Below are 24917 nucleotides of genomic sequence, written 5' to 3'. Positions count from 1 at the left end.
TGTGTTTTATCTCCAAGCCCACTGTACTGGGAGGCAGAGTTCCTAGCAAGTTCTCGCTTCCCTGGTTTGGCGTTTGGTTTCTATTCAGTTGTATAGGTGAGACTGTTACCATTGTATGAGTAATAGAACTGATCATATCAGAAAATGAAAACTAGCCAGGGCAGAAGTGGAACAGAAGTGAGAGCTCATTGGGATAGTTCTGGGGTTTTGTTTGGTTTTGTTTCACTATTCATTGTTTTTTTTTTTTTCAGTTGCATTGTACAAAAAATAATATTAAAAAAGATTAAAAGCACACAATTTGGAGCCTTCCGAAAGTCCTGATAAGGCACTTTCTGCCTTTAATGTGAAAACACCTGGCATTGTGTAAGATAGAATAATACAGAGTTCCATTTAAACATTTAATGTTGACAGAGTTGGCAGGTTTGCCCCAATAGCTGACTGAGACGTGCAATGGTTCCTGGGTAGGAGGACTGATTAAAGAAATGGAGCATTGTCTCTGCATCTTGATTATGGAGGCGTAACTAAAAAATACCTCAGTTTGATGCATTTTAGCACAGTGCTTATAAGGAGCCGAAGGCTATGGGGTGACAACGAGATAAGAGTTATAGAGCATTCCAGTGCTGGTCCGAGGAAATATATGTGCTGAAATGAAACACACTGATCCTTTTATTGAGAGCACTGCCAATCTGGAGTCTGAGCATTATGTGAAATTAGGAAGTATAAATTAGGACAAAAGCTAAGGTGCCATGCTTTGTTTACTAACTAAAAAAGTGAATCCATATGTTTCCCTAGGTTTTAAGGCTTTAATTTTGTTTTGGAAATGGCCGGATGAATTAGCCTAATATCTCCAAGGATTTATTTATCTTCAAGCTCCAAGAACATTGAATACTATTCAATCATTCACCTGCTATTATTAAATATTTACACTGAGCTAAAATATGGCACTTTGAAGATATGCTATAAGATGGAGTTCCACCATCAAATTAAAAATTAGTTTATGTATCATGCATGCATACACAGGGCACACAGACACACATAGACAGACAGACACACACACACATATACGCACACACACAAACAGCATGAAAGTGATCAAAAGCCTTTTTTTGGTCAACGTCCGTACAACAACACAGAAAATAAACCTTACAGTTTTTCCTGTATGGAAGTGGAGGGCACACATGTTGCTAATGGTCAAAGAGAGTATTTTTGAAGACTATGAAGAAACTTATGAATATGAGAAATATGATGATTCTTGAAGGGGTAGACATCATGTGAATGGAAAGCAAGAGGAAGTTAAACCCCTGCAGAAAAGGTCAACCTTACTGGCAAAAGAAGTGAACTAAAAAACCGTTTTCACTGACAAGAGAATATTTGGCTCCTGTCGGACCAGAAATCACGTTCCAGCTCATGGCCTCTATAAAAGCAAAATAACCTCAGCTTGATCTTTGCCACTGAGGAGATGATACTGTTTCTCTCTTATGGACTGAATGGAAGAACATGCAGAGAGAAAGGGGCTGTATTAGGAAGAGTGGGTACTATGCACAGCAAGTGTTTATTGTGAGTGTTACTAATCAGGGGTAAATCATGTAGGCAGTGTCAGTTCCCTAAAAGAAATGAACACCTACTCCTAACTGAAGTGAGCAAAATCCCTGCAAGATCAGCCTTCCTCTCCAGAAAGCCCGAAGCCAGCGCCACAGATATTTCCAGGCTATGTTGCCCACGGATGAGTGAATTCGAAGTGGTTGGTTGGGCGTGGGGCCCCTGCTGCCCCACTGAGCATGAGGGAAGCTGGTGTTGTTCAAGTCACACTTTCATTTCTAGCCATACACCAGGCGCTGTTGGAGAGGAGTTAGAATAAACAACAGCTCAGTTTAATTTTACTAGACCTCAGAGCGTGAATAAAGGACTTGGGAATGGTTTTAGCGGCTTTTGCTATCTCTAGTAAAGTATGACATAAATTTTCCTTACCTGAGTAGCTTAAGTAACACTATATTCTCACAAAGACACTCTTCTTCCTCTTGTTTTGTTTATTGAGTTGATCTCTTTGATAGACGGCATTTCTGCATATGCTAAGGATGATTAATAATAATGGCAATAATAATTTATTGACCAATTCTGTTTCTGTGAGGGTCTCCATTTTCCATTTTTATCCAAGTGTTACATAGTCCTTAGAAGAAGTAAAATCAGAGAGACTAACGACGACCAGCAGCAGGTCCCACCCATCTCCTGCTCCGTGTAGTATCCCACATCTCAAACACAGTCACAACTACATTTTAACAGTTGTTCTATGTTTCCTGTCTGTCTCCTCTGTCTCTGTCTCTGTCTCTCTCTCTGTTTTGACTTGGTAAGCCTTCACATGGTTCACAAGTCATAATGACATGCAAGGAGAAATATAATATATAACAGAAGCCTGATCTGATGCTTACAGCCCTGCTCCCACCCCTCTCTCCCTGCTCCCTGTCCGGCCACTGGCAGCCACTTACAGTGTCTTACCTCCATCCGTTGTATCTCTAGGTCAGTACAAGCAAACCCAAGTGTATATTTTTCGTTCTCTTCCCTTTCTCATGTTTACCTCTTAACTCTAGATGATACATTTCCCACACATCATTCATACATCTCCTCACTTATCGATTTAAAATGCCCATTCTTTGATTCCCTCTCATGAAAGCAATGAACTTTAGCCCATTTACACCAAGTCCTGTCTCAAATCTCAGATTGTTGGTGTTCTGTGAGTAGGTTGCAATAGTACTTTTGATTGATCTTTTTAGAACTTTATTTCTGTTTTCATTTATATTTAGATCATCACTCGGCCCGCCGGCTTTGTCAGATAAGCACATCCAAGCCTCTGCTCCTTGTCTCCCTCCCCTTCCATGCCCCCTGCTTTGTCCATGGTGTCTTTACCTGGTGGTGGCCCGAATGATAGCATGTACGTTCTGTTCCACGGTCAAGTTCAGTCTTCCACGTTTGGCTTATATATTGTTTTTCAAGTTTTAAAACCAAGAAAATGTTTTCATCTTGATCATTCTCTAAATTGATGAAGTCTGACGTCAGCCAGATTCTTGGATGACAAATCTTTCTTCCTCTTCTCCCACATCCATTATCGTCTATTCTCTTACTTTTTCTTGACGTTAAAAAACTGGACAGCCTTTGCATTGACATGTTTCTCATTTTGTATCCCGTTGGTGGACTTTTCACCTGAACTGTCATTCTTTCATCAGCTCTCTGTGTTTTTTTTTTTTTGTTTGTTTGTTTGTTTGTTTTTAATTCATTATTGCCTTACTAACTTTATCTCCTCCATTTTCTCTTCTGTCCTTCAAGAAGGTCTGTTGATTGTCTGAACTTGCTGCACTGGTGTTTTGTTTTTGTTTTCCCTATCGTAAGTTTTCTCAAATGGTCTCTCCCCATGTGGCTTTGGGTCCATTGATGATTATTCCAGTGCCTCAGTTTATCATGTAAAAATGAAGGTTATACTACCTCTCACTGTTGTCATTAGGAATAAATGAAAGAAGCTAGCCAAAGCCCTTAACTCAGCACTGCCTACTTAATACCAGAGCTCATGCTGTTAAGTCTTACCCACATGGCATTTATGTGCTTTATGAGGAACTTCTGGGGAACAGAATTTAAAATGCAAATATACATTGCTGAGTGCTTTCCTATTTTACTTTTTGGCATATCACAGTCTTAGAAGATAATGTAGTTTTTAGCCCTCTGTGTTCATAAAACAAGTAAGCAGGCAAGAAAACAAACAAAGTCTTGATTGCCATTTTCTGAGACTTTAGTTCTTCCAAGTGATTATGAATCAATTGACTGTAGATTTTCCTCCCAAGTGAGAGCATTTATTATTAGCAAAATAATGGAACTGCAGTGTTTCTCTTGTTAATGCTAGTTAGTATATTTGACATTTGCCATCTGTCATATTTTGCTCATCACTCTACATGTTCTGAAGAGATACCTGCCAATCGCTTAAATATTTTAAAATTCTGTTCCATTATCAAAGAGGTAGAGTACATTTAAGTGGTTTTCAATGATTTTTGTTTCCCAGTATGGTCATATATTCATATATTGGCTTGTATTTTCTGATTCCTTTTGTAGAATATCACTGATTTGATATATTACCCTGAATAAAATGCTTTTCAAAAAATATATTAGATATGTTCATTCTGAAAAAAAAAAAGCCATTTTGAATTGATGCTGATGATGACAGTTTCTTGTGAAGGCATTTCCTTTCATAAGTTTCAGGGATTGCTTTTTTCCTGGATGAGTGGGAAGTATTTTGGTCTTTAGGTCAAGAGAGCTGACATTGCCTTCGACTCGCTTCTGGCTGGGAGCCCTTGGGCAAGCAGCCTCCTGGCTCTCTCTTCCTTGTCTGTTGAAGGAACATCAGGGCCTCCATATTTTCTGTTCTGAAATTCTACAGTTCTCCGCTAAATCACTTACTTCTTCAAAGAGGCATTGATATTGTGTCTTCACATTGACAGATGTCCAGATTCAACTCGGCCCGAAACAGTGCGTCCTTGCCTTCTCCCGTGCAAAAAAGACTGTATTGTGACAGCTTTCAGTGAGTGGACGCCCTGCCCGAGGTCCTGCCAACCAGGTCGGTGCATTCTGGTTTTAGTGCTTTTCTTCCTACCGCCTGAATTGTATTCCCCTACTGCTAAATAAATGAGAGGCTATAGAATGTGAGCATCCTTCTTTTCCATTTGCATGTCCCCCTGGCACACACAGCAAACACGGTTGGTAAAACTTGTAAATGAAGTCTTGGATTTCCAGATCCATCAGGACTTGGCAGGGAAAACATATTCAGTTAGTAGATGCCCTAACATCCCCGGAGAGCCTTGCAGCAGTGCTCCTCCTCTGGGAACCCTGTTGCGGTGTTTTGTACAGCCGTACACATGTGGTTCCTTATAAAGCCTCATCACCGACACCGTTTCTTTGTGGCTCTTGTGTGCTGGGAGTCTGACTGGAGGCATCTTTATTAGCCTATAGGGCCTTAAGCATTGTGCTTCCATCACTGATAAATATAAGCCTACGAAAGAACAAGGGCAGATATGTAAAAAGCGTTGAATATGTGTAGGAATTGACAATATAAGATTTGTGTTTCTTTATTATAAATGGTGATAATTTATACAACTGGGTGTGTTTGGGGGCAGTGATCTGGGATACTTAATAACTACATCCTAAAAACACTCAGGAGTTTCTTAGAAATGTTTATTGTACCCCCTCACACATCCTAGCCTCCTCTGGGTAGTCATGTCCTCTCAGGCAGGACAAGGCTGTACTAGCCTCCTGGAGGAAGGGGCAAGGAAGCACTGCATGCCATTCTGAGGGGAGAGAACCTTCCCCAGAGATTGAGAGCATTCACACCTTTCCTTGGGAAATTCCATCCCTGAGCATCCAGGATGCCCCACATTTTTTGTGTTACACGCTGTCATGGGTGTGATGTGAAAAGATGACCAACATTGATATAGTTCTGCCCCTGACACATCAAATACCCTCTCAGTGATCGGTAAAGGGATAGTGGCAGCTACAGAACATTGTCCCCATCGGTGTCTTATATTGTGATATTGGGGAACCTGTTTAAGGTTTTCATAACCTGTGCCATTTCATCTTCGTACTGTTCTTTTGTCACAGAATTAATATGGTTGTATCCAGTGAGCTTCCTTATGGATAGCATTAAAATGAATATTTGGGATATGAAATAGCTTTGAAAAATATAGTAGAATATTTTTCTGATTTTTTGAGAAATTAAAATAACAGTCCCTTCCAGACACTTTTCCAAACTTACTTTCTTGAGTGGGGATATAAAGTAAGTGAGCTGAATGAGCAAGGTCATGCCGCTTCTAGACAGAGCAGGACAGAAAAGCTATGAACCATTTGAAAGGCAGCATCTAGGAGGCTGACTTTTGGAATTTTAATGGGAATACATTTAAAAGACATTCAAAGATAAGTAAAGATAAATATTGGGAAAATGCAGGAAAATACAATAAGCTATGATGAAGGAGTTTTATTGAGATTCGGCTATTTCTTTTAGTTTCTTCCCCATGAGATATTAGCATAATTCCTCTGTTAAGTGATTATGAGAAAGACTGAATTAACAGAATATCCCCCTGGCAGCCCAGATATTGGTGTTGGAGCTGTCAGGGTCCCCTGATGCTGGGGAGGCACATTAGTTTTGTTGAGCCACTGCGCCCTAGTGGCCAGAGATTACTTCGGCTGCTGCTCTTGCATGTACTCTACATTCAAGAAAATTCTCTGTTGCCTGAGAGCCTTCCCGCACTGGCTAAGGATGGAGGAATCAGAGAGCATGGGAAATAATTGCTCTTCCGGCAATTTTAAATTTTATTTCAATTTTCAGAGATTCAATTAGTTATTTAAATAGTTGGCATTGTAATGAAAATGGTTCTCAGCCTCTGTGGTCTTTTTTTTTTTTTTTTGCCTCCAATTTTTCAAGCCTAGGTAATTCTTTTCACAGCCTGGCAGCCAGGGGACCTGGAGGAGCAAAGATTCAATTTTCAGATTTATTCCAACTTTCCACTTCAATCCTATTTACCCTCATGTTTAGTTTATACCTTGGGGCCAGTATATTATTAAATAACTGTGGGTTAATTAGAGGGGGCTATGAGGAGGAGGAGAATACTGAAGGAAATGGTACCTCTAAACCTGTGGTCCTCAGACTTTATTGTTTCCGAATTATCTAGAAGCATTACTAAAATCCAGGTTTTCAGCTCCGTAGCTAGAAATTCTGATTCAGTCACTTTGGGAAGACCCCCCAAATGTGAGTTGTAAGTAGCTGCTCCTCAATGGTAATGCACTCTCTTTCTGATGATTTTTTTTTTTTTTTAAAGATTTTATTTATTTATTTGTCAGAGAGAGAGTGAGCGAGAGCAAGCACAGGCAGACAGAGTGGAAGGCAGAGTCAGAGGGAGAAGCAGGCTCCCTGCGGAGCAAGGAGCCCGATGTGGGACTCGATCCCAGGATGCTGGGATCATGACCTGAGCCGAAGGCAGCTGCTTAACCAACTGAGCCACCCAGGCGTCCCTCTTTCTGATGATTTAAAAGCAAAACAAACAAACAAAAATCTGTGAACAAACACTGCTTGAACTCTGGGCATACGGTCTGTTTTGCAGCTTCTTGAATGTATTATGTTCTTCCCAGCTCAGCCGTCATAGAGTGTGGCAGCTAAGAGCACGACGCTGGAGCCCGATGGGCAGGGATGAGTTTCAAAGTTTGTTCTGTGATGGGGACACATTACTTCATCTTTCTGTGCCTCAGTTTTCCTTGTTTATCAACAGGGTTAATAGTCACATCTACGTATATGACAATCACCTAGAGCCCTGCCTTGCATGGAGTAAGCACTGGGCAAGCGTTTCTGTAGTTGCTGTGGGCCTTTGCACCTGTTGTGTTTGAAGTTGACACTATATTCAGATGCCCCTCCTGTTTTGACTCTGTGCATTCACAGGGACCTGCATTAGCAGACTTTCTCCAGGAATGCTTTACTCATGTTCCAGATCTCCCAGATGTGTTAGGCTGTCCCCAATATACCTCATTAACTAGATCATCCAAGGGCATCCTGCACATCCCCTTTTATGATATCCCCATAGTTATCTTTCCATGTCAATATTGCCCTTGCTCTAAGTCCATGAATGCAGAGACTACTTCTGTCATCTTCACTGCTGGATCCTCTAAACCCAACACAGTATGGGACATAGTTGTCACTTGATAACTACTTTTTGAATGGACCGATGTCCTGTAAAAAGAGATAATGGTGTGACCTTGAATCTAGACAGGATACTCTCTGATCTTGAGAGTGTCCTTCAAAATATACTTTGGAGGGGCGCCTGGGTGGCTCAGTGGGTTAAAGCCCTGCCTTTGGCTCAGGTCATGGTCCCAGAGTCCTGGGATCGAGCCCCGCATTGGGCTCTCTGTTCAGAGGGAGCCTGCTTCCTCCTCTCTCTCTGCCTGCTTCTCTGCCTGCTTGTAATCTCTGTCAAATAAATAAACAAATTCTTTAAATATATATATATATACATATATATATGTATATATATATATATATACATACATATACATACATACTTTGGAGAATGGTGTTCTTGAATAATACCTTTCAAACTTAAATGCTCATATAAATCCCCTGGGGATCTTAGTAAATACAGATTCTAATTTAATAGACCCAGGTGTGGCCTGGAATTGTACCTTTCTGTAAGCTCCCAGACAATAACTATGTTTTGGTTATGAGGCTCCAAGATGGAATGGGGTTCATTTGAAATTTTTGGGCAAGGCAAAGACACGGTCGAAGTTGTAAAGTGAGAAGCATAGCCTAGGAACAAATCGGCAGGTGAGGACACAGGTAAGGTACAGTGTTGGGTGAAGAAAAGTGGTTTAACCCACACTGAAAAATCAGGAGAAACATGGGCCAGAGCAGGTGACAACCTTGGCTCATGAGGAATGAGGAACTCTTTTTTTGCAGCTGTGGTTTCAGATTGGTTCACCAAGTTTATGTTCACAGTCCCCAAATTTGGCTGCATAAGGGAATCATCTTTAGATCTCTAGAATGCACTTTTTTTAAAAAAAGATTTTATTTATTTATTTGACAGACAGAGATCACAAGTAGGCAGAAAGGCAGACAGAGAGAGAGGAGGAAGAAGGCTCCCTGCTGAGCAGAGAGCCCGATGTGGGGCTCTATCCCAGGACCCTGAGATCATGACCTGAGCTGAAGGCAGAGGCTTTAACCACCCAGGTACCCCTAGAATACACTTTTAATTTAAGTTTGGGTTTTACTTCAAGACACTATGATTTAATAGGCTTTTCATACGATCAGGGAATCACTAGGTTAATATGAACCTCAAGCCAAATCCATTTGGAACCTCTCAGAGAGCCACAGTGGTTTCGGGGACCTGAGCCTAGGAGCGATTTGTGCCTTAGCAATGGATGAGTTGTGTCAGCTTTTATTTGGCCCTGGCTGGCTTCCTGAACTAAATCCTATGACTTTAAAGTATTCTCAAGCTATGAATATCTCTAGCTAGTAGCCAGCCACTGCTTCTGCCATCATTCTCCTCCTCAAATGTGTCTCTCTTTAAATGCTTAATGATAGTCCCACACTTTTCTACCCTAATCAGGTATTTGTCAAGCTGTGGATCAGTTGTGGCCTCTCTGATTTTTAAGTGTCAGGCATAAATACACCAAAGGATCAAGAACCAGTCTTTGGTACTTTTCTTGCTGTTTTCTTTTCTTCTTCCTTCAGCCTATGGAGCAAATGCCTGCCTGAAGTAGCCAATGGTATTTGCTTAATAACGACACCTGTTTTCGTATTGTAGAGGTTCTCAGTCCTGTGCAGTTTTTTGTTTGTTTGTTTGTTTGTTTTTCAATGCACGGATGTCCAAGACTCTCCCTAGCCCCTGTTAGTCAGAATCTCTTCATGCTGAAGGGACATTTGCAAATTACAACAAGTTTCCTCAAGTGACTCTGTAAGTGGTAAGGATGAGAAATACTCATTAAATGCTTTATATGGTGCAACATGCCATTACATACATTTTAACCAAATGTAGGAGATCACCGATAATTGTTCGTTTGGGTTTGGTTGGGAATTATCTTGGCCACTGCTCTTGTAATCATCACGCTTCGTGTTTTTATTTTAAAGTCACAGATCAGTACTGATTTTCCAGGAGTTCTCTCAGGTTGTCTTTAAAGGGGCTTACTTTATATTTCTAATGCTGAATTCTGTGACGTTTCAGACATACATAAATTAATAGCATGTTAATGCTGAATATTAATGATTACTAGAACGTTCTCTTGTGTAACCATCACCAAGTGAAAACAGTCATCAATTTGTTTTCCCGTGTTCTTGCTTTCCCTGTGTTACCAGCATCCCCCTTTCTTTCACCCAACCCATGGATTATTTTGAAATAATTCCCAGATGTGTGTGTCTACCACTTCTATAGAAGGGAAAATATGTAGTTATTGGGCTGGAAGATAAAATGTACCATATTCAAAATAGCTCCTCTTATGAATTCCTAGAAACCACAGAGCTAATGTTTAATTATTTGTCAGTATCAATAATTAAAGGCTGAGGGAGCTCCTTGAACTTTCATCTCAGGGACAAGCTGGAGAGCAGTGTCATGGAAGCAGGAAGGGCTGCTGGGAATTGGTAGGAAACTTCATTTGGTGGTAACCTTTGTTCCTGTGTCAAGCCTCCTAGAGATAGGTCTTGAGGTTTTCACTATCAAAGAGAGTACTGTTTTTTTTTTGTTGTTTGTTTGTTTGCTTTTTTAACTGCCTAGATGGTGTGGGCTAACAGTTAAGAGCATGGACTCTTAAGTCCCATCTTTGACACATAAGTCATTTCAGACTCCCTTTCAACTTGCTGTGTTTCAGTTCCGTCCTGTCTTAAATGAGATAATATTGGCATTTATTTCCTAGAGTGGGTATAAGGATTAACTAAGACTAGGGCACATTAAAGAATGTTCTGTAAATGGAGATTTTTAAATTTTTTTTTAAAGATTTTATTTATTTATTTGACAGAGAGAGATCACAAGTAGGCAGAGAGGCAGGCAGAGAGAGAGAGAGAGAGAGAGAGAGAGAGAGAGATATGAGGAAGCAGGCTCCCTGCTGAGCAGAGAGCCCGATGCGGGACTCGATCCCAGGACCCTGAGATCATGACCTGAGCCGAAGGCAGTGGCTTAACCCACTGAGCCACCCAGGCGCCCTGTAAATGGAGATTTATTAGCAGTAGTGGTATGTAAGTTCCTTAGGAACAGGGAACTTATCTTTATTATGTTGGTGTCCTGCAACATCTAGACCCCCTGTGCCAGTATGATGGCACTTGTTTCCATGTCCGTGTTTTTCTTGGACAAGACGATAACATCTAGAGGGCTGTTGTTTTCTGATTTCATTTATGAACTTGCAGTCCTTAGCACGATGTCTGGGACATGAAGGGCATTCAGCAGTTGTTGTTGAATGAATGAATACATGAACTCTGCATCTTTCCCACAACCAGTTCTAATTCCTAAAGATTTTGCTTCCATAAAGATGAAGTCATAGCATTAACACATTGTTGAGTTGGTCCAGGCCAATTAGGGGGAAAGATATTGGTCTTTTAGAATGTTGGATTAGTCAAAAGTCACCTCTCCTAGAATCCAGAGTTTCTCCCATTCGAATGTGAACTAGCACCACCCTCTCTTCATTGTCCTCTTTACAGCCCACAGGATTCCCTCTTTCTCCCCGCAGGCCCATCTGTGCTTTTGTCTACCTGGAAAGTGGTGAATGGGGTACTAATTTGCATCAAATAATGAGGAATCTGGTGTGTTTGAGTAATCAAGATTTGGGCCTGGGACACTGGCCCCCAAAAATAGTGTCAAAGGAATTATGATGGTCTAATGACTTTCTTTGAGGAAGTAACCTAAATTTCAGTCACCACCTCTGTAAATATTAGATGTTATCTATTCCCGAGTGTTTTCGAATACATAAAATAAGGTGCGTATCCCACATACATGTCCCAAGCTCCAGCCTCCCAATGCAGAGCATAGGTGACTTTGTTTTATACAGGCTCCACCAGGGATGACTTGCCATCTTTAGTCTATAATTATTTTTAAAGATTTTATTTATTTATTTGACAGAGAGAGAGCGAGAGCGAGAGCGAGAGCAAGCCCAAGCAGGGGGAGCAGCAGAGAGAGGGAGGAGCAGGCTTCCTGCCGAGCAGAGAGCCCGATGCAGGACTTGATCCCAGGACACTAGGATCAGCACCCAAGCAAAGGCAGAGGCTTAACCATCTGAGCCACCCAGCACCCCTAGTCTATAATTTAAAGCCCACAAATCACTACATTGTCCTTGTACTCAATAAATGTTCCTGAAAATTTAGTAGGAGGAGTGACAAATACTTGGGCTTGTGGAGATTACAGTTCTCAATCATATTCCTGCCAAACTGAGGAGTTGTGCTGATAAAAGCTGTAAAAGACACTTTCCCTCAATTCAGGGGGGAAGTAAAATAATGGATAAAATTTTCTTAATTTCATGTAATTTTTGCTCTTGTGTGTTTGTTTTTGTTTGGTTTGGTTTTGCTTTTAGTTAAAATTTGGCACCTCTGTCAGCCTCTATTAAAACCCAGTATGAGGAGGATTTGATTTGGGAAAAATAAAATGAAATTGGTTTGGCAACAACAACAACAATTAAGACTATTTCATCAGAGCCCCTTGCCCATTTCCCAACATGAGTTGCTGCTCAGAGGTCGGAACTCGGCTGGTGCGAGCTACATCTCAACTTCAGAGGAAATATTAGTCTACATAAGAGCTGACAACGAAGTGTTCTCAGTTCGCACTCTTCCTTCTCGCCCTGACCGCCTCTTCTTTGGCACCAGAGATTGATGTACAGCTACAGGGGCCTAGAGTTCACGGCATCACCAGCTGGGATTTTTCCTCACTTCCTACAATGGCCCCGGGAGTTGGGTGTAATCCCATATGGCTAAAGAGGTGAGGAGCCCCCAGCTCCGAAGGATGAAGTAACAGGTTCAAGGTTAGCTGCCATGCATGGCAGAGGCACAGCCATTGTGAAATGCAGATTCTGTGACTCCAGAGCCTGCCTGTTTTATCCCACCACAAGTTCTTTCTCCTGCCAGTAGGCACAGCTCGTTTTGCCTGTTTATTAGCAATTCAAGAATTTGGAGCCTAGGACTCTCAAACCTGTGAAGGGTCGTGACACCTCACAGACCTATCATACATTGCTTTCACTTGTGCTGTTTCATTGACCATTGGACAGTTTGGTGAAACAAGAAGTTGTTCTATTAGGGCTGCTCCAAAGATTAGGTAAGAGGATTGGTCAAGGGAAGGACTCCTGATCACCTGGGCCAAAAGGAGCAAAGGGCAGATAAAAATACCCAGGTTACATTAAACTTACCACATTGCCTTTCCTGGTGAGCCTATATAGTTATATATATTTAAAAAGCTAGACAAGGTCAGACTTACCACTAAAAAGCTGTAATATCAGCATGTCTTTGTTTCATCTCACTGTCTCTTCCTATCAAATTAATAAAAGCTGTAATTTATTGATGTGCATTATCCTATTCTTACCTCAATCCTGTATGGGAAGAACTATTATTACTCCATTTTACATATGAGGAAATAGAGGCTGGAGGATAGGACCCAAGATTGCAACTCTAATAGAGGGCAAAGCCACATGGAAGCCTAGGCTCTTATCCACTCATTCAGCAATAAACATTTGCTGAAATATCAGTGCCTTCTAGCCATAGTGCTCAGCACCATGTGCAGATATGCAGACTGGTGAGTGGAGACAGATCCTTCCATCATGGAGGGTAGAGTCTACTTATAGGAAAATGGAGGCATTGAACCCACAATTACCCAATGCGCATGCAGATACAAATCACAATATGTGCTTGGTAGAAGATCAAAGTGCTGTGAGAGAAAATAGTAAGGAAAACCAGAATTCTGCTGTCAAGGATCTCTTTCTCCTTATCTCTGCTGCTTGCCCAGATCCAACCAAGGTGTAAATCCTTTCCTTTACAGAATTTGTCCTGATGCTGCTGCTGGAAGCAACCATTCCTCTCTTGAGTCCCATAACCCTGTCTGACTTGCTTGCATTCTAACTATCGGTAAAGGTGTTTTGTGTGTCTCTGAAGGGATGTGAAATCTTTGAAGGCTGGAACCCTTTCTGCTTTCATTCCCAAAAGTGCCTAGTAATAAACTTAAGACAGAACAGAACTCAGTAAATCCATGTCAAATAAATGGATGCCAGTTAAAAGCAACCTGCTTAAGCAAAGCTAGCAAATTGCTGGGAGGAAAGTTGATATGCCTTTACAACTAAATTTCTTTCATAAATGATTTTGTAGCTTACTGCAAGAACATGCATTTTGATGTCAGTGACAGAAGATGTAGGACATAAAGAATCAGATTTATCTCCGGCTTCCTGGCAAACATACAAGTTTAAAAACATGGTTCATCTTTTTTGTTTATTTGTTTACACACTCATTCATTAATTCACTCATTCCTATGTCCATCAGTCTGTGTGCTTACTATTATTTTGGATAGAATCATATGGGTATCTCATGGGAATCAGAGCCTATTCAATTGGTAATTCCCAGAAGGCATTTTTACTGCAATTCCACATTCCAACCTAGGTCACACCAACTGAGGCAATGTGTCCACTGGAAATGAAATAAAAGGTTTCATGGTTTTAGGTTTGTGTTATTTTAATAAAACCCAAAGGTATAATGTTGAAATGCAAAATTATGGTCATGTGGCCCAGACTGGTCCAAGAGTAAAACAATAATTTTTTTAAAAGTTTTGTTTATTTGACACAGAGATAGAGAGTACAGGTAGGCAGAGCAGGAGCAGAGGGAGAGGGAATTGCAGCCTCCCTGCTGAGCAGGGAGCTGATGAGGGACTCAATCCCAGAACCCTGGGATCATGACCAGAGCCAAATGCAGCCGCTTAACCCACTGAGCCGCGCAGGCACCTGATCAACAATAATTTGATCAGATTTCTCAAAGTGTGGCCCATGCATTCCCAGCTCAGAATTACTGGAAATGCCTGTTAAAATCCAAAGAGATTCTGACTTTGAGGTCAGGACTGGGCCCTCAAAATCTGCCATTTTTAAACCAATTGCCTTAGTAATACTAAGATACATTAAAGTTTGAGAACCCTTGAACTATATGGAGACATTTAATTTAACCATTAGACAATGGACTATTTAAGAAATGTGTAATTTGCATTTACTGTATAGTTCTAATCATTTTAGTTTTCAAGGATCCAAAGTTTTTAAGCTATAGTAGGTTAAAATGGCTTGTTGGGAAATGATAACGGAAAATCTCACACATATTCAAAAAGAAGGGGAAAATATCCCCATGGACGTCATGGAAACTAGAAAAGCAAACAGGAAGCGAGGCTTCACTCTTCAGTTTCTGGTCCAGTGCACTTCCTCCTGTCTCTGCTTCTCTGTGTACACCTAGTGACCTGCTTCTTGTATTGGACCATTTCTGAATCTGTATGCTTATAACTAGCAGATACAGAGCCCCAAAATGGCTGTCCCAGGCTCAACTCTACCACACTTTCTTTAGTTAAGCATTCCATGTGGACAGAAAGTTACCTTCTGGCTCTTTATTGAGATTACAAGAAAGAGAATCTGCTGGCCCACTGTGTATCAGGCCCTCAGCCACTTCAACAGCTTATGGACCAGCTCCCTCAGTTCAGAACCCATCTGACAGGGGAAGGGGACAGTGTGCAGAAAGGTAGCAGGAGATGATCGCAGGAGCATTCTCCTTAAGATAGGGCCATGGTTGGTTGATCCCCCACTGAGACTGACCTCTCTAGAACACCCAAACTCAGTTCTTTGGAAGAGAATCCAGAACCTGACTCATACCCTCACTTCTGCTTCATCAGACTTTGTAGGTGCTGAACTGCAGGGAGAGGCATGGCGAAACCTACCTGCTTGATTCCAAAGCAAAAACCATCCTCTTTCACTTCAGAGTTGGTTTAGGAAGAGTGGTTTACAGTAAGTAGAAATACAGAAAAGGAAAACTGAAGTCCCAGGCAACAGAAATGCAGTAGAATTATGTGCTCATGTAGAGTAGAAACTGGAAGGAGAAAGAAAGCTCTCGCCCTCAGTATGATTGGAGCCAGATATTTAACTTCTATCAAACAAATTGTGCAGTCTGTGTGTACTTGAGTTCTTACCAAAATGTCTAGGCTGGGATTTCTATCAACAGTCTGTCATCAATGGTGTCGTCTTGGTTGTCTTATAAAGTAAACTAACATATCAAACAAAACAAAATAAACAAAAGCAGGCAAATTTTTTAAATGTAGATTTGGTGCATGAAGTTCCACTCTTTATATCTGAAATCCACTGTCTTCCTTCTACATTTGCAACTAATACTTGCTACAAAGCATTATTAATCTCCCTCATTCAAAAGTCAAGCTACATTACCATCAATAAATCCTGTGGCTCATGTGGATATTCATAATAATTTATTGTTCGCCTTGGTAGCAAAAATCCCTGTTTCTTCAGATATGAATGCTCTTTCTGTTCAAACTCTTTTAAGTTCTGGCTGGTTTCTTTCTCCTATCTCTAGAATGCTCTGCAGGTAATACAATGCATCACAATATAATTTCTCTTTGCTTTCAGAGGTAAATAAGCTACCTTTCAGAAATTAAGTTACCCTTCTAATTAAGAGTTTATTTTTAGAGTTTCAATATACTTCTTATGAAGAAATAGAATAAATTAGTTGTGATTTAGATGGGGTATTACTTTGTTTATTAAGTAATTTTCTATAAGTAAAGGAATAAATTATTTATCAATTCCTTGGCTTTGATCCTATGTTATTATGATTCTAAATTAGTGTATGGTTTAAGGAGATTTTTGACTCACTGATTAATTAATATGATGGTAGATTTATAAACTATTTAATTTGTCTTACTGCAATGAAGCTTAGGGTTAGAGGTAGAGCTAAATGCTGGGATCCTAATATGTCAACTTGGAGCTCCAGGTTTTATAAGAATGTCAAATAATTTACGTAAGGTAAAAAATCAAAAAGATATAACTTGCTTAAATTCATGCTTAAAATGACAAACAACTTTTAAGTCTTCCTAATAGAGAACTCTTCACTGGATATTCTGCTAATTTCTTGATAATCCCTCAAAATTAAGTTGTTACATGGAAATAGTTCAGATAGGAATATCTATTGAATGGCATGTTTTCAGTGATAAGTAATGAGTATGCTAGGAATTGTGAATTCTTTGCCAGTTGAGGTCTTTTCAGGTTAAACTTAGATTGCTCGGATACCTAAAATATGCTTAACTTTATTTAGAGACCTTATGAATGATCATCAAAGTAAGAATATAGACCATATGTACAATGACAGATTCTGTGGGAAATGTGCTCATTTCTAACTTGAGCCAGCAATATCCTCTTCTGCTCAATGACCAAATGCATTTTGAACTGAAATTGATTATATTCAGTTTAGCACTTAATTATATTCTTTCTTGAATTTTTCTCTAATTTGTTCATGTGTAGTGGAAAGAATATAACATAGTTATGGTAGACTTTTAGTGTTGCCCCTTAGCTGTCTGTTCTACAATTTAGTTATCCTCTCTGAGACTCTATATGCTCATCTGTAACATAGATATAATATGTAACGTCTGTAAGACAATTTACTTCCTAGGGTCTTCTTATCCTATGTGAAGAGGCTAGCTTAGCAGTAGTTACTCAGTGTGCACCGATTCGCTCCTTGTCCTCCATTTTGTTATTTCATCTTGCCTGAGTAAGCTGTATGATCTCTGGGTATTCAAGCTCAAGCAATAAAGTTATTAGTTTTATAAATGAAAGATAGTTAGAAGTGTGTTTTATGTATGTGTGTAGTAAGAATGAAGGAGAGCAAGAAAGAGAGAGACTTTCTTGTAGCAGAAAAATAGTAGGAGTTTAATAAACATAGATTGTTATATTGCGTGGAACATGAAATACCATTGTACATGAGCAAGAAACACACATTCGGTCTTGGACTTTGAGGGAGTCTATCTTTACCCCACCCACGTTTTCCCCCACCCAAATTTAGAAACAATTGAGAATTAGTCAAAGTAGTTGGGGATCAAAATATCAGCCGATCCTCAACTGTATAATTAGATAGGCCTAACCACCTGGTTACAGCCCATGTTTAGACAACTAAAAATTTGATGACCAGGGCCCAGAACAGATAAAAATATGTGCATTCTATGAGCAGATAAATCCTGAAAAACAAGACGGAGAGAGATGGAAGAGCTGTATTTGTCCACCTTCTTCTCCCAAAACCATGATTTAGATGCTCCTCATCTTTCCCAAAGAAGACACAAGTGGGGAAGAAGGAGAAAATCCTGGCAAATGAGCATAGTAGAGGTGGATATGTCCCTTCTCATGGGAGGAATCATCTAGGGGACTCCACCCTCACAGACTGGTACTAGGAAATTTTGTAAAATCCTGTTCCACCTTTCACTGTGTTTTTTACTTTTCCATTTAGCTACCTTGGCCTCCTTTCTGACCAAGCTTATTATATCTCGTTCAGACATTCACTGGCTGTTCCTCCTTCCTACAATGCTCTTCTCCCTGAATGCTTTTTGCCCAACATTTTGGTTTCAGTTCAAATATCATGTCTTGGTGAGCCTTTCTCTGACAGCCTTATTAGAAATCCCCTCTTCCCATTCTCTTTCTTGCTCATACACAGGTTTCCCTCATAGCACTTAACCATTCTCCCAGTTACAAAGTAAGCTCCATAGCTTGTTCACTGCTTCAACACACTGAAGAGTGGTTGCCACGGAGTAAGTGCCTAAATGGTAATCAAATGAAAGATAACAGATGAATGTATCAGTAATTCAGTAAACTTTTTGTAAGCTTCACTATATACCAAGCATTCTACCAATTGCTAGTAATATTAAGATTAATAAGATGTCATTATTTTATTCAAGGGGCTTTTTGATAGAGGATTCAAATGCACAAACCTATCTTTTTTATAACAGGAATGAGCACAGAGTATTAGGCAGCTGAAGAGGGGGTCTTACTCTAGTGAAGTGTCAGAGGATGTAAGATTTGGTAGATCAGGAAATTCCAAGTAAATATGGAATACAAGTATCTTAAATATAGAAGAGGGGATGTATATGTGTGTGTGTGTGTGTGTGTGTGTATGCTTGACAGTGAGAGAGTACATTTTAATTAAATGAATTACAAGCAGCTAGTGGACCTTGGGTTGCATAATGCATAATGGAGGAATGAAAAGAAATAGGGTTAGAGAGATATGCAGGAGCCAGTTTATGAAAAGATTTATGCTATTCTAAAAAGTTTGGACATTATCTGGAATTCTAATAGACACTTTAAATTTTAAGCATGGGTGTGATAAAATCTGATTTGTGTTTTAGAAAAAAAAATAGTACAGAAAATAATGAGGTTAGACAGCATTGGAAACCAGTGGAAAATTATGAGAGCATTCAATTATCTGGGCAAGAAATGAGGAGAATCTGTTTTCTTGAATAAAAAAAAAAAATGTGAATTGTAGGTAACTGTATAAATTACCATAACTCAACATTATATAATAGTCTGTCTTCATGACCCAGTGTGTACTGAGTTCTTTGCCCATCCTATGGAGTTCACGTAACTGGATGATTATGCAAACCCTCTCTCCTTCTCAAGGAATTTAAATGCTAAGAGAGAAGAAGAACCGTAAGCAACTGTCAGAACTCTGGGATGGAGCAAACCTTTCCTAGTCACCTCTCTGTATACTTCCAAGCTTTAAAATGATCACCAAGATGGAGGGGATCTCGTTAATTCCCCACATCACCATTGTTTTTATCAGGACCAGCACCATGATTTGCAAGGCCCACTGCAAAATAAAAATGTGGGGTGCCTTGTTTATAAATTATTAAAAGTTTCAAGACAGCTGTAGCAAAACATTAAACTAAGAGCCCTACCAAGCCTGGGACCCTGTAAGCTTGTGGCTTTCTTTAGGGGCCAGGTTTTTAACTGGTTTTGAATTTTACTTCCTGGGAACAGTTGTCATTATTGGATTGCCATTTTATTGGACTGCAATGCTGCTTGCATTTGACTGAGAACATTCAAGTGTTGGAGGCATAGGATAGCAAAACAGACCAGTAAGAACACATACTTTGGATGCAGACTTCTTGAGTTTCGAGTCCTCTTTATTACATACTGGAATCTTGGACGAGATTCAAAACTTCTCTGTTCCTCCATTCTCTGACCTCCAAAATGGGAATAACAAGAGTAACTGTGTTTTAGGATTGTTATGAGCATTGAGCTGATTTATGCAGAACACTTGGCAGGGGAATGAATCATGGCAAGTGCCTGGGTTGTTTTTTGTATTATTTTAAAGATTATATTCTGGAAAGTAAACCTTGCTTCATTCCACATAGTGCAGATACCACCATTCAGAGTGAGGTTTGTCATTGAATGAACAAAAATGGTTAATATTAATGTTATGTCTGAATATTCTTAGAAATAATCCAGCTGTGTGTGAAAGCGAAGGGGTATAGATTAAATAAAAGCATAGCCATGCGATTATTGAAGCTGATGGATGAATATATTGGGTTCATTTGATATGTTTAAAAATTTCCAAAATTAAAAAGATAAATGTTTTAAATTGAGTTAAAAATGAACTTCTTCAGCTTTCATTTTTCTGTGTGCCAGCAGATTTTCTCCAGCTATATCCTCTGCCTTACTGGTAGAAGTCTCCAACTTTCCTTTCAAGAAAAAGATATTTGTAGATGGCTGTATTTTCATCCAGTCATGATTTTTTATGCACCCGTCTCCTTATTTATTCAACAATCATTTATTAGATGCCTTCTAGGTTTTAAGCACTACAAGACCTGGAGAGCAGAGAGACACAAGAAGACAAAAGTATGCAACGTGGATCTTTCTAGAGGCATGGAAGCATGGGAAGAGGGCTACTTGGCTGAGGATGGAGTGGGAAAGACTTCTTGAAAGAGGTGACCATCTGTTCAGTCTCAAGCATAGGGGGTTACCTAGAGGTAGAGGGAGAATAAATACTCTTAGCTTACCCCAACACAGTTGCTACATATTACCAGGTTCCAAACCCTGAACTAATTCCATTCCATTATCTGATTCTTCTTCTTCAAAGCCCCAAAGGATTATTTCTAATTATTTCCTTTCAAGGTACTAGAAGATAAGTATTTTCCTAAGTTCCCAAACCTGACTGATATTCCAGACTCACCGATACTAAGTCGTTATTACACCAACACTAAGCCAAAAAAGGAATTCAAGAGCAAGAGACTTTAGATTGATGCAAACCATTTTTTACTTGTAGACACATCCTAGAAGGGACATTCCAAAAAGTTGCAGAAACCAGGATTTATGTGGTTGAGCCATAGTGAATGGTGGTGTCTTTTGAGCATGCCAAGCAGATGGCCAAGTGATACACTTCACTTATCTATGAGAAGAACAGAGGATCTGAGGGTCTGAAGTTGCTAGTTATATATCCCTGTGCTGTGTCCTCATTATGCTGTGACACATAAGCTTGACCTGGAAGTCCTTTTGTACTCTAGCTGTCAACACAATGTGGGGCAGGAATAGCAACCTTTTATGCCCATGAAGGCATAAAGCATTAAGAAGTTAGGGTAATATGGATTATTTAAAAGAGTTGTTATGAATATATGGTTCAGTGTTCATGCCTAATAAGGATTATGTCTTGAGTTTATACCTTGATGGCATCTGTGTCCCTCAAACCTGTCTATAAATAGTCCAGTGTGGTTGCAGAATACCGTACTCTTAAGGCTGATGGAGTGCAATGCATTAGGGATCTGTGTAGCAAGCAGCCACTAGACGTTTCATCTGCTAAAATGAAAAGGGTTCTGCATGGAGGGAAAATAAATCCCTGTCATTTCAGCACGGGTTGGCAAGAAGAAAAGACAAGTGCAAATTGTCATTATAAATAGTGTTGTTAACCCTCCTCATTTATAGTACACATTTCCAATTATACCCATTATGATGTACTTAGCTAGAGGGCAGGTTGCATTTTTAAAATGTGTTGAGAGCATTAATGATTTAGCTAGTGCTCATTTGTTTTCTGTTGCTTGGTTAAGCATGCTGCATTGTCTTTTTCCTGTTTTACATAGCGGAAGAATAAGACTTGCCAGCTTTCAATGTGCTAAATCAGTGATTCTCTGCCCTGGAGATTTTTTAAACATACAAATATTTGGGCACCACCCACCCGAGATTCTGATTTACACGGTTTGTGTTGCGAGTTGGGGGGGGGGCATTAGGAGTTTGTAAGAGCATCCCTTGAGATTCTCATACGTAGCGAGCATTAAGGACCACATAGGTTGAGTCGAAAGCAAGATCAGTTGTGGGTAACTCCAGTTATTTTATGTAGAGAAAGGAAGGGCCACACTCCAAGGTGGTCACTATTTGATAAGGTCAGCTTTACAAATTGCAGATGTTTTAAGAGCTGCAGTGATGAGCATAGCATGTAGAGGAATTTGGAGATAATCTCTAGAAATTAGAGCTATTGCATAGGCTTCAGTGAGTGTTCGGTAAGTACCATAGAGAGAGCATGTTTATTTGCCACAATGGCCATCCTAGATAGTTTATGCAGATAAAACCATGAGTTGCTTCATCTGAAATTAAGGGTTCACATTTTTAAAGAATAAGGAACTTTAAGTGGACAGGCACTCACATATATTACATTTGCAAAATGCTTTAAATCCAATTTAATTAGGCATTCCTAACAGGTGTCCTATGAGTTGGCCCAGCGGTATTACCCACATAGGATAAGCAAGAAAATTGAAGCTCTCAAAGGTTAAGTGTGTTGCCCAAGGTCATATAGCAATTCAGTAATGAGCTGGGATTAGAAATCAGCCCTGGAGGTCCTGTCCGTTGCCAGAGCCATTGAATGTGGCCTCTGTTGCAAAGTGAATGATGATTATGAACATTTAGGAATATAGAGTACATTTTTTTTCAGGCAACATTTTAAAATGAAAGAAGTATATGGATATCCTGGAGCTTATTTTCAACAGTCCTAGGAAGTTTAGCAGAAAAGCTTTGCAATTTTGTTTAATTTCATTGGTATATAGATACGCTCAGTGTTCATTTTGAAGTACTTGGAGGTCTAGGCTGAGAGGGAACTTTGGGGGGTGGAGGAGACTACTCTTGATGTATTTGCTTTCTGTCTAGAATACCAAGATGATGAGGAAAGAAGAAGATGAAAACTCTCCCCTCAGATTTCTTCTAGGGCATTGTGGTGGGCCCTATGTAAGCCTTCCATTTCTCCTCAACGAGTGTAGTGGATCAGTGGGCTTTGAATAGTGTATACAAAGTCTACATTATCATTTCTGAATACTTATAAAACTGTGGAGAACTTCTACATTATTATCCATCCATCAAGTTTCACTTCTGCTTCACTGGGGAGATTTAATAATGCATGTATGTACATTTCAGTATCACGCTCAGCACCTAGGTGCTTCTCCTACATAGAGCAGAAACCTGATAAATATTTAACGACAGGGACAACAGTGTATGTGGTAAGTGCTTCCCTCCAAGAACTGAGAGTCACAGTATCTCTTTCTCCAGATTTAAGTAGGAGACAGCTGAGCTGGTGGTGAATCCTCATTTGTACCTTTTCTAAAAAAGAAATCTCACCAATGGTTGTGACTAGACTAGAAAGGGGCATTCTCTTGTGTATAATTAGTCAGTAGAGAGAATGTTCCTTCTAGGGGATTTGATGTTGAAGAAACTTGTGCTGTTTACCATCATACTGTGATCTCTGTCTGTCCATAGATCTGACTTAGAAACAGACTTCTTAATGACCATTTGGAATTTTTGCCAAGTGAAAGTTGTTTTCTCCTTATATTCATGCTTCACTTTGAATAAATACCACTTCTGTTTAGTTATATAGCTTTCATTCATGATGTTTCTATCATAACAACACATATCACGTAACTCCAGTCAGTTATCTTCAGGTAAGCCCTATACTTTCCTTTCCCTTTCAATTTTAATTTAATTCATGAAGAAGTGTGCTTGGGGCACAGGACCATCTTCTTTGGATGCACGGGCTGCTATCTGAAGCAGAATTCTCTGGCAAGAAATAAAAAGGCCCAGTGATCCATTTGAACAGATAATTTTAAGAGCAGCAATGCAGTGTACCTTTTTCATACATTTGAAATGCAAACCTATGCTGCAGTGAGAAACAAAATGTGCTTGTTTCTTGTATTTGCAAGGGGAGTGGTCTTTTGTTCAGAGTGATCATATAATTTTCATGCAAACAGAGGCACTTCTGAAAGTGAGTGGATGAGCTTTTCTTATGTAAGCCGGGATAACTGGCATTAACTAAGACTTCTTTGAGCACACAAGGGATTTGATCACCTTTTCTGTTCCTCTTCTATGATACCAGAAAATGGTTGATACAAATTGCCTTGCAATTGTAATTTAATTTACCAGGAATGTGAGATGGTTTTCAGCCACTCATGGTCTACTCCGGATGCTTGGAACATGGCCTGAGACAGCACTGAATAGACTGGTTTATCACAGTTTTCTTTAAATATGAAGAAGCCTCAACTCTTGAAGGGTTTCTTCTCTCATATATATATATATATATATATATATATATATATATATATATATGAATTTTTTTTTTTAATGTTTCTTCTCACCTTCTCTCATGAACTCATGTTGGAGAAGATTCCTGGTACCAGGCAATATGCACATGCTTTACGGGCAGTATTTCGTTGAATCCTCCTGGGAATCATATGAACTAGACCCTTTTATTTGGTCTGTTTTACAGCCAAGGAAGCTGAGGTTTAGCAAGATTAAAGGACTTGCCTGGAATCTAGTAGGCACCCGAGTTGTTACTAAACCTCAGGAAGTACTTACATGTGGTTCTTTATATGATAAGCATCTTCAAATATTGGTGCCATCCTTTTGCTTCAAGAGCAATTACATAGGAATCACGAGTAGATTTTTTGTTCTGTTTGTTTAATGGTGAACTTGATATGTAAATGGGGAGGAGGACCAAGAGCACCAGATGAGAATCTAGAGTCTTAAGGCAACAAACCTAGAAGAATGTTGGTGCTAAGATCTATTAGACCCATTAATAATGAAGATAATTGAGAAACAAGGGAAAGCCAGAGCAGTGATTTTTTTAAAATCTTCTTTCAGATTTCTGCAGATTGATATCAGCATATCTGCTGATATTCAGTAGGTATTAATAGATACTGCTGATACACAGCAACCCCACGTGTAGTTTACACACCTGCTTGCTTTTGGAAGACCTCCCCTCCTGTGCTCATCTGTATGCCTCTCTGTCAGCCAGGGCTTATACTCACTATGCTCTACCATGTTCCACTTGCTCTTTATCTACACTCAGACTTCACATCAGTTGGAAGCTTAGCGGGTCCATTCTTTAGCCCTAGTCTTTGGTGGACGAA

General features: G+C 39.8%; 1 protein-coding gene across 3 annotated transcripts in view; it reads left to right on the top strand.

Annotated features, from left to right (window-relative positions):
- THSD7B (thrombospondin type 1 domain containing 7B) overlaps window positions 1-24917 on the top strand; it is an 855837-nt gene that overhangs the window by 472850 nt on the left and 358070 nt on the right. For all 3 annotated transcript variants that reach the window (XM_032353821.1, XM_032353819.1, XM_032353820.1), the window contains exon 10: window positions 4479-4594. In XM_032353821.1, coding sequence (XP_032209712.1) covers window positions 4479-4594 — 116 coding nt within the window. The remainder of the gene's footprint in view (window positions 1-4478; window positions 4595-24917) is intronic.

This window comes from Mustela erminea, chromosome 8 (assembly GCF_009829155.1).
Source record: "Mustela erminea isolate mMusErm1 chromosome 8, mMusErm1.Pri, whole genome shotgun sequence".
Lineage (NCBI taxonomy): Eukaryota > Metazoa > Chordata > Mammalia > Carnivora > Mustelidae > Mustela > Mustela erminea.
Note: the sequence above shows the minus strand (reverse complement) of the source record. Positions and strands in the feature narration are given on the sequence as shown.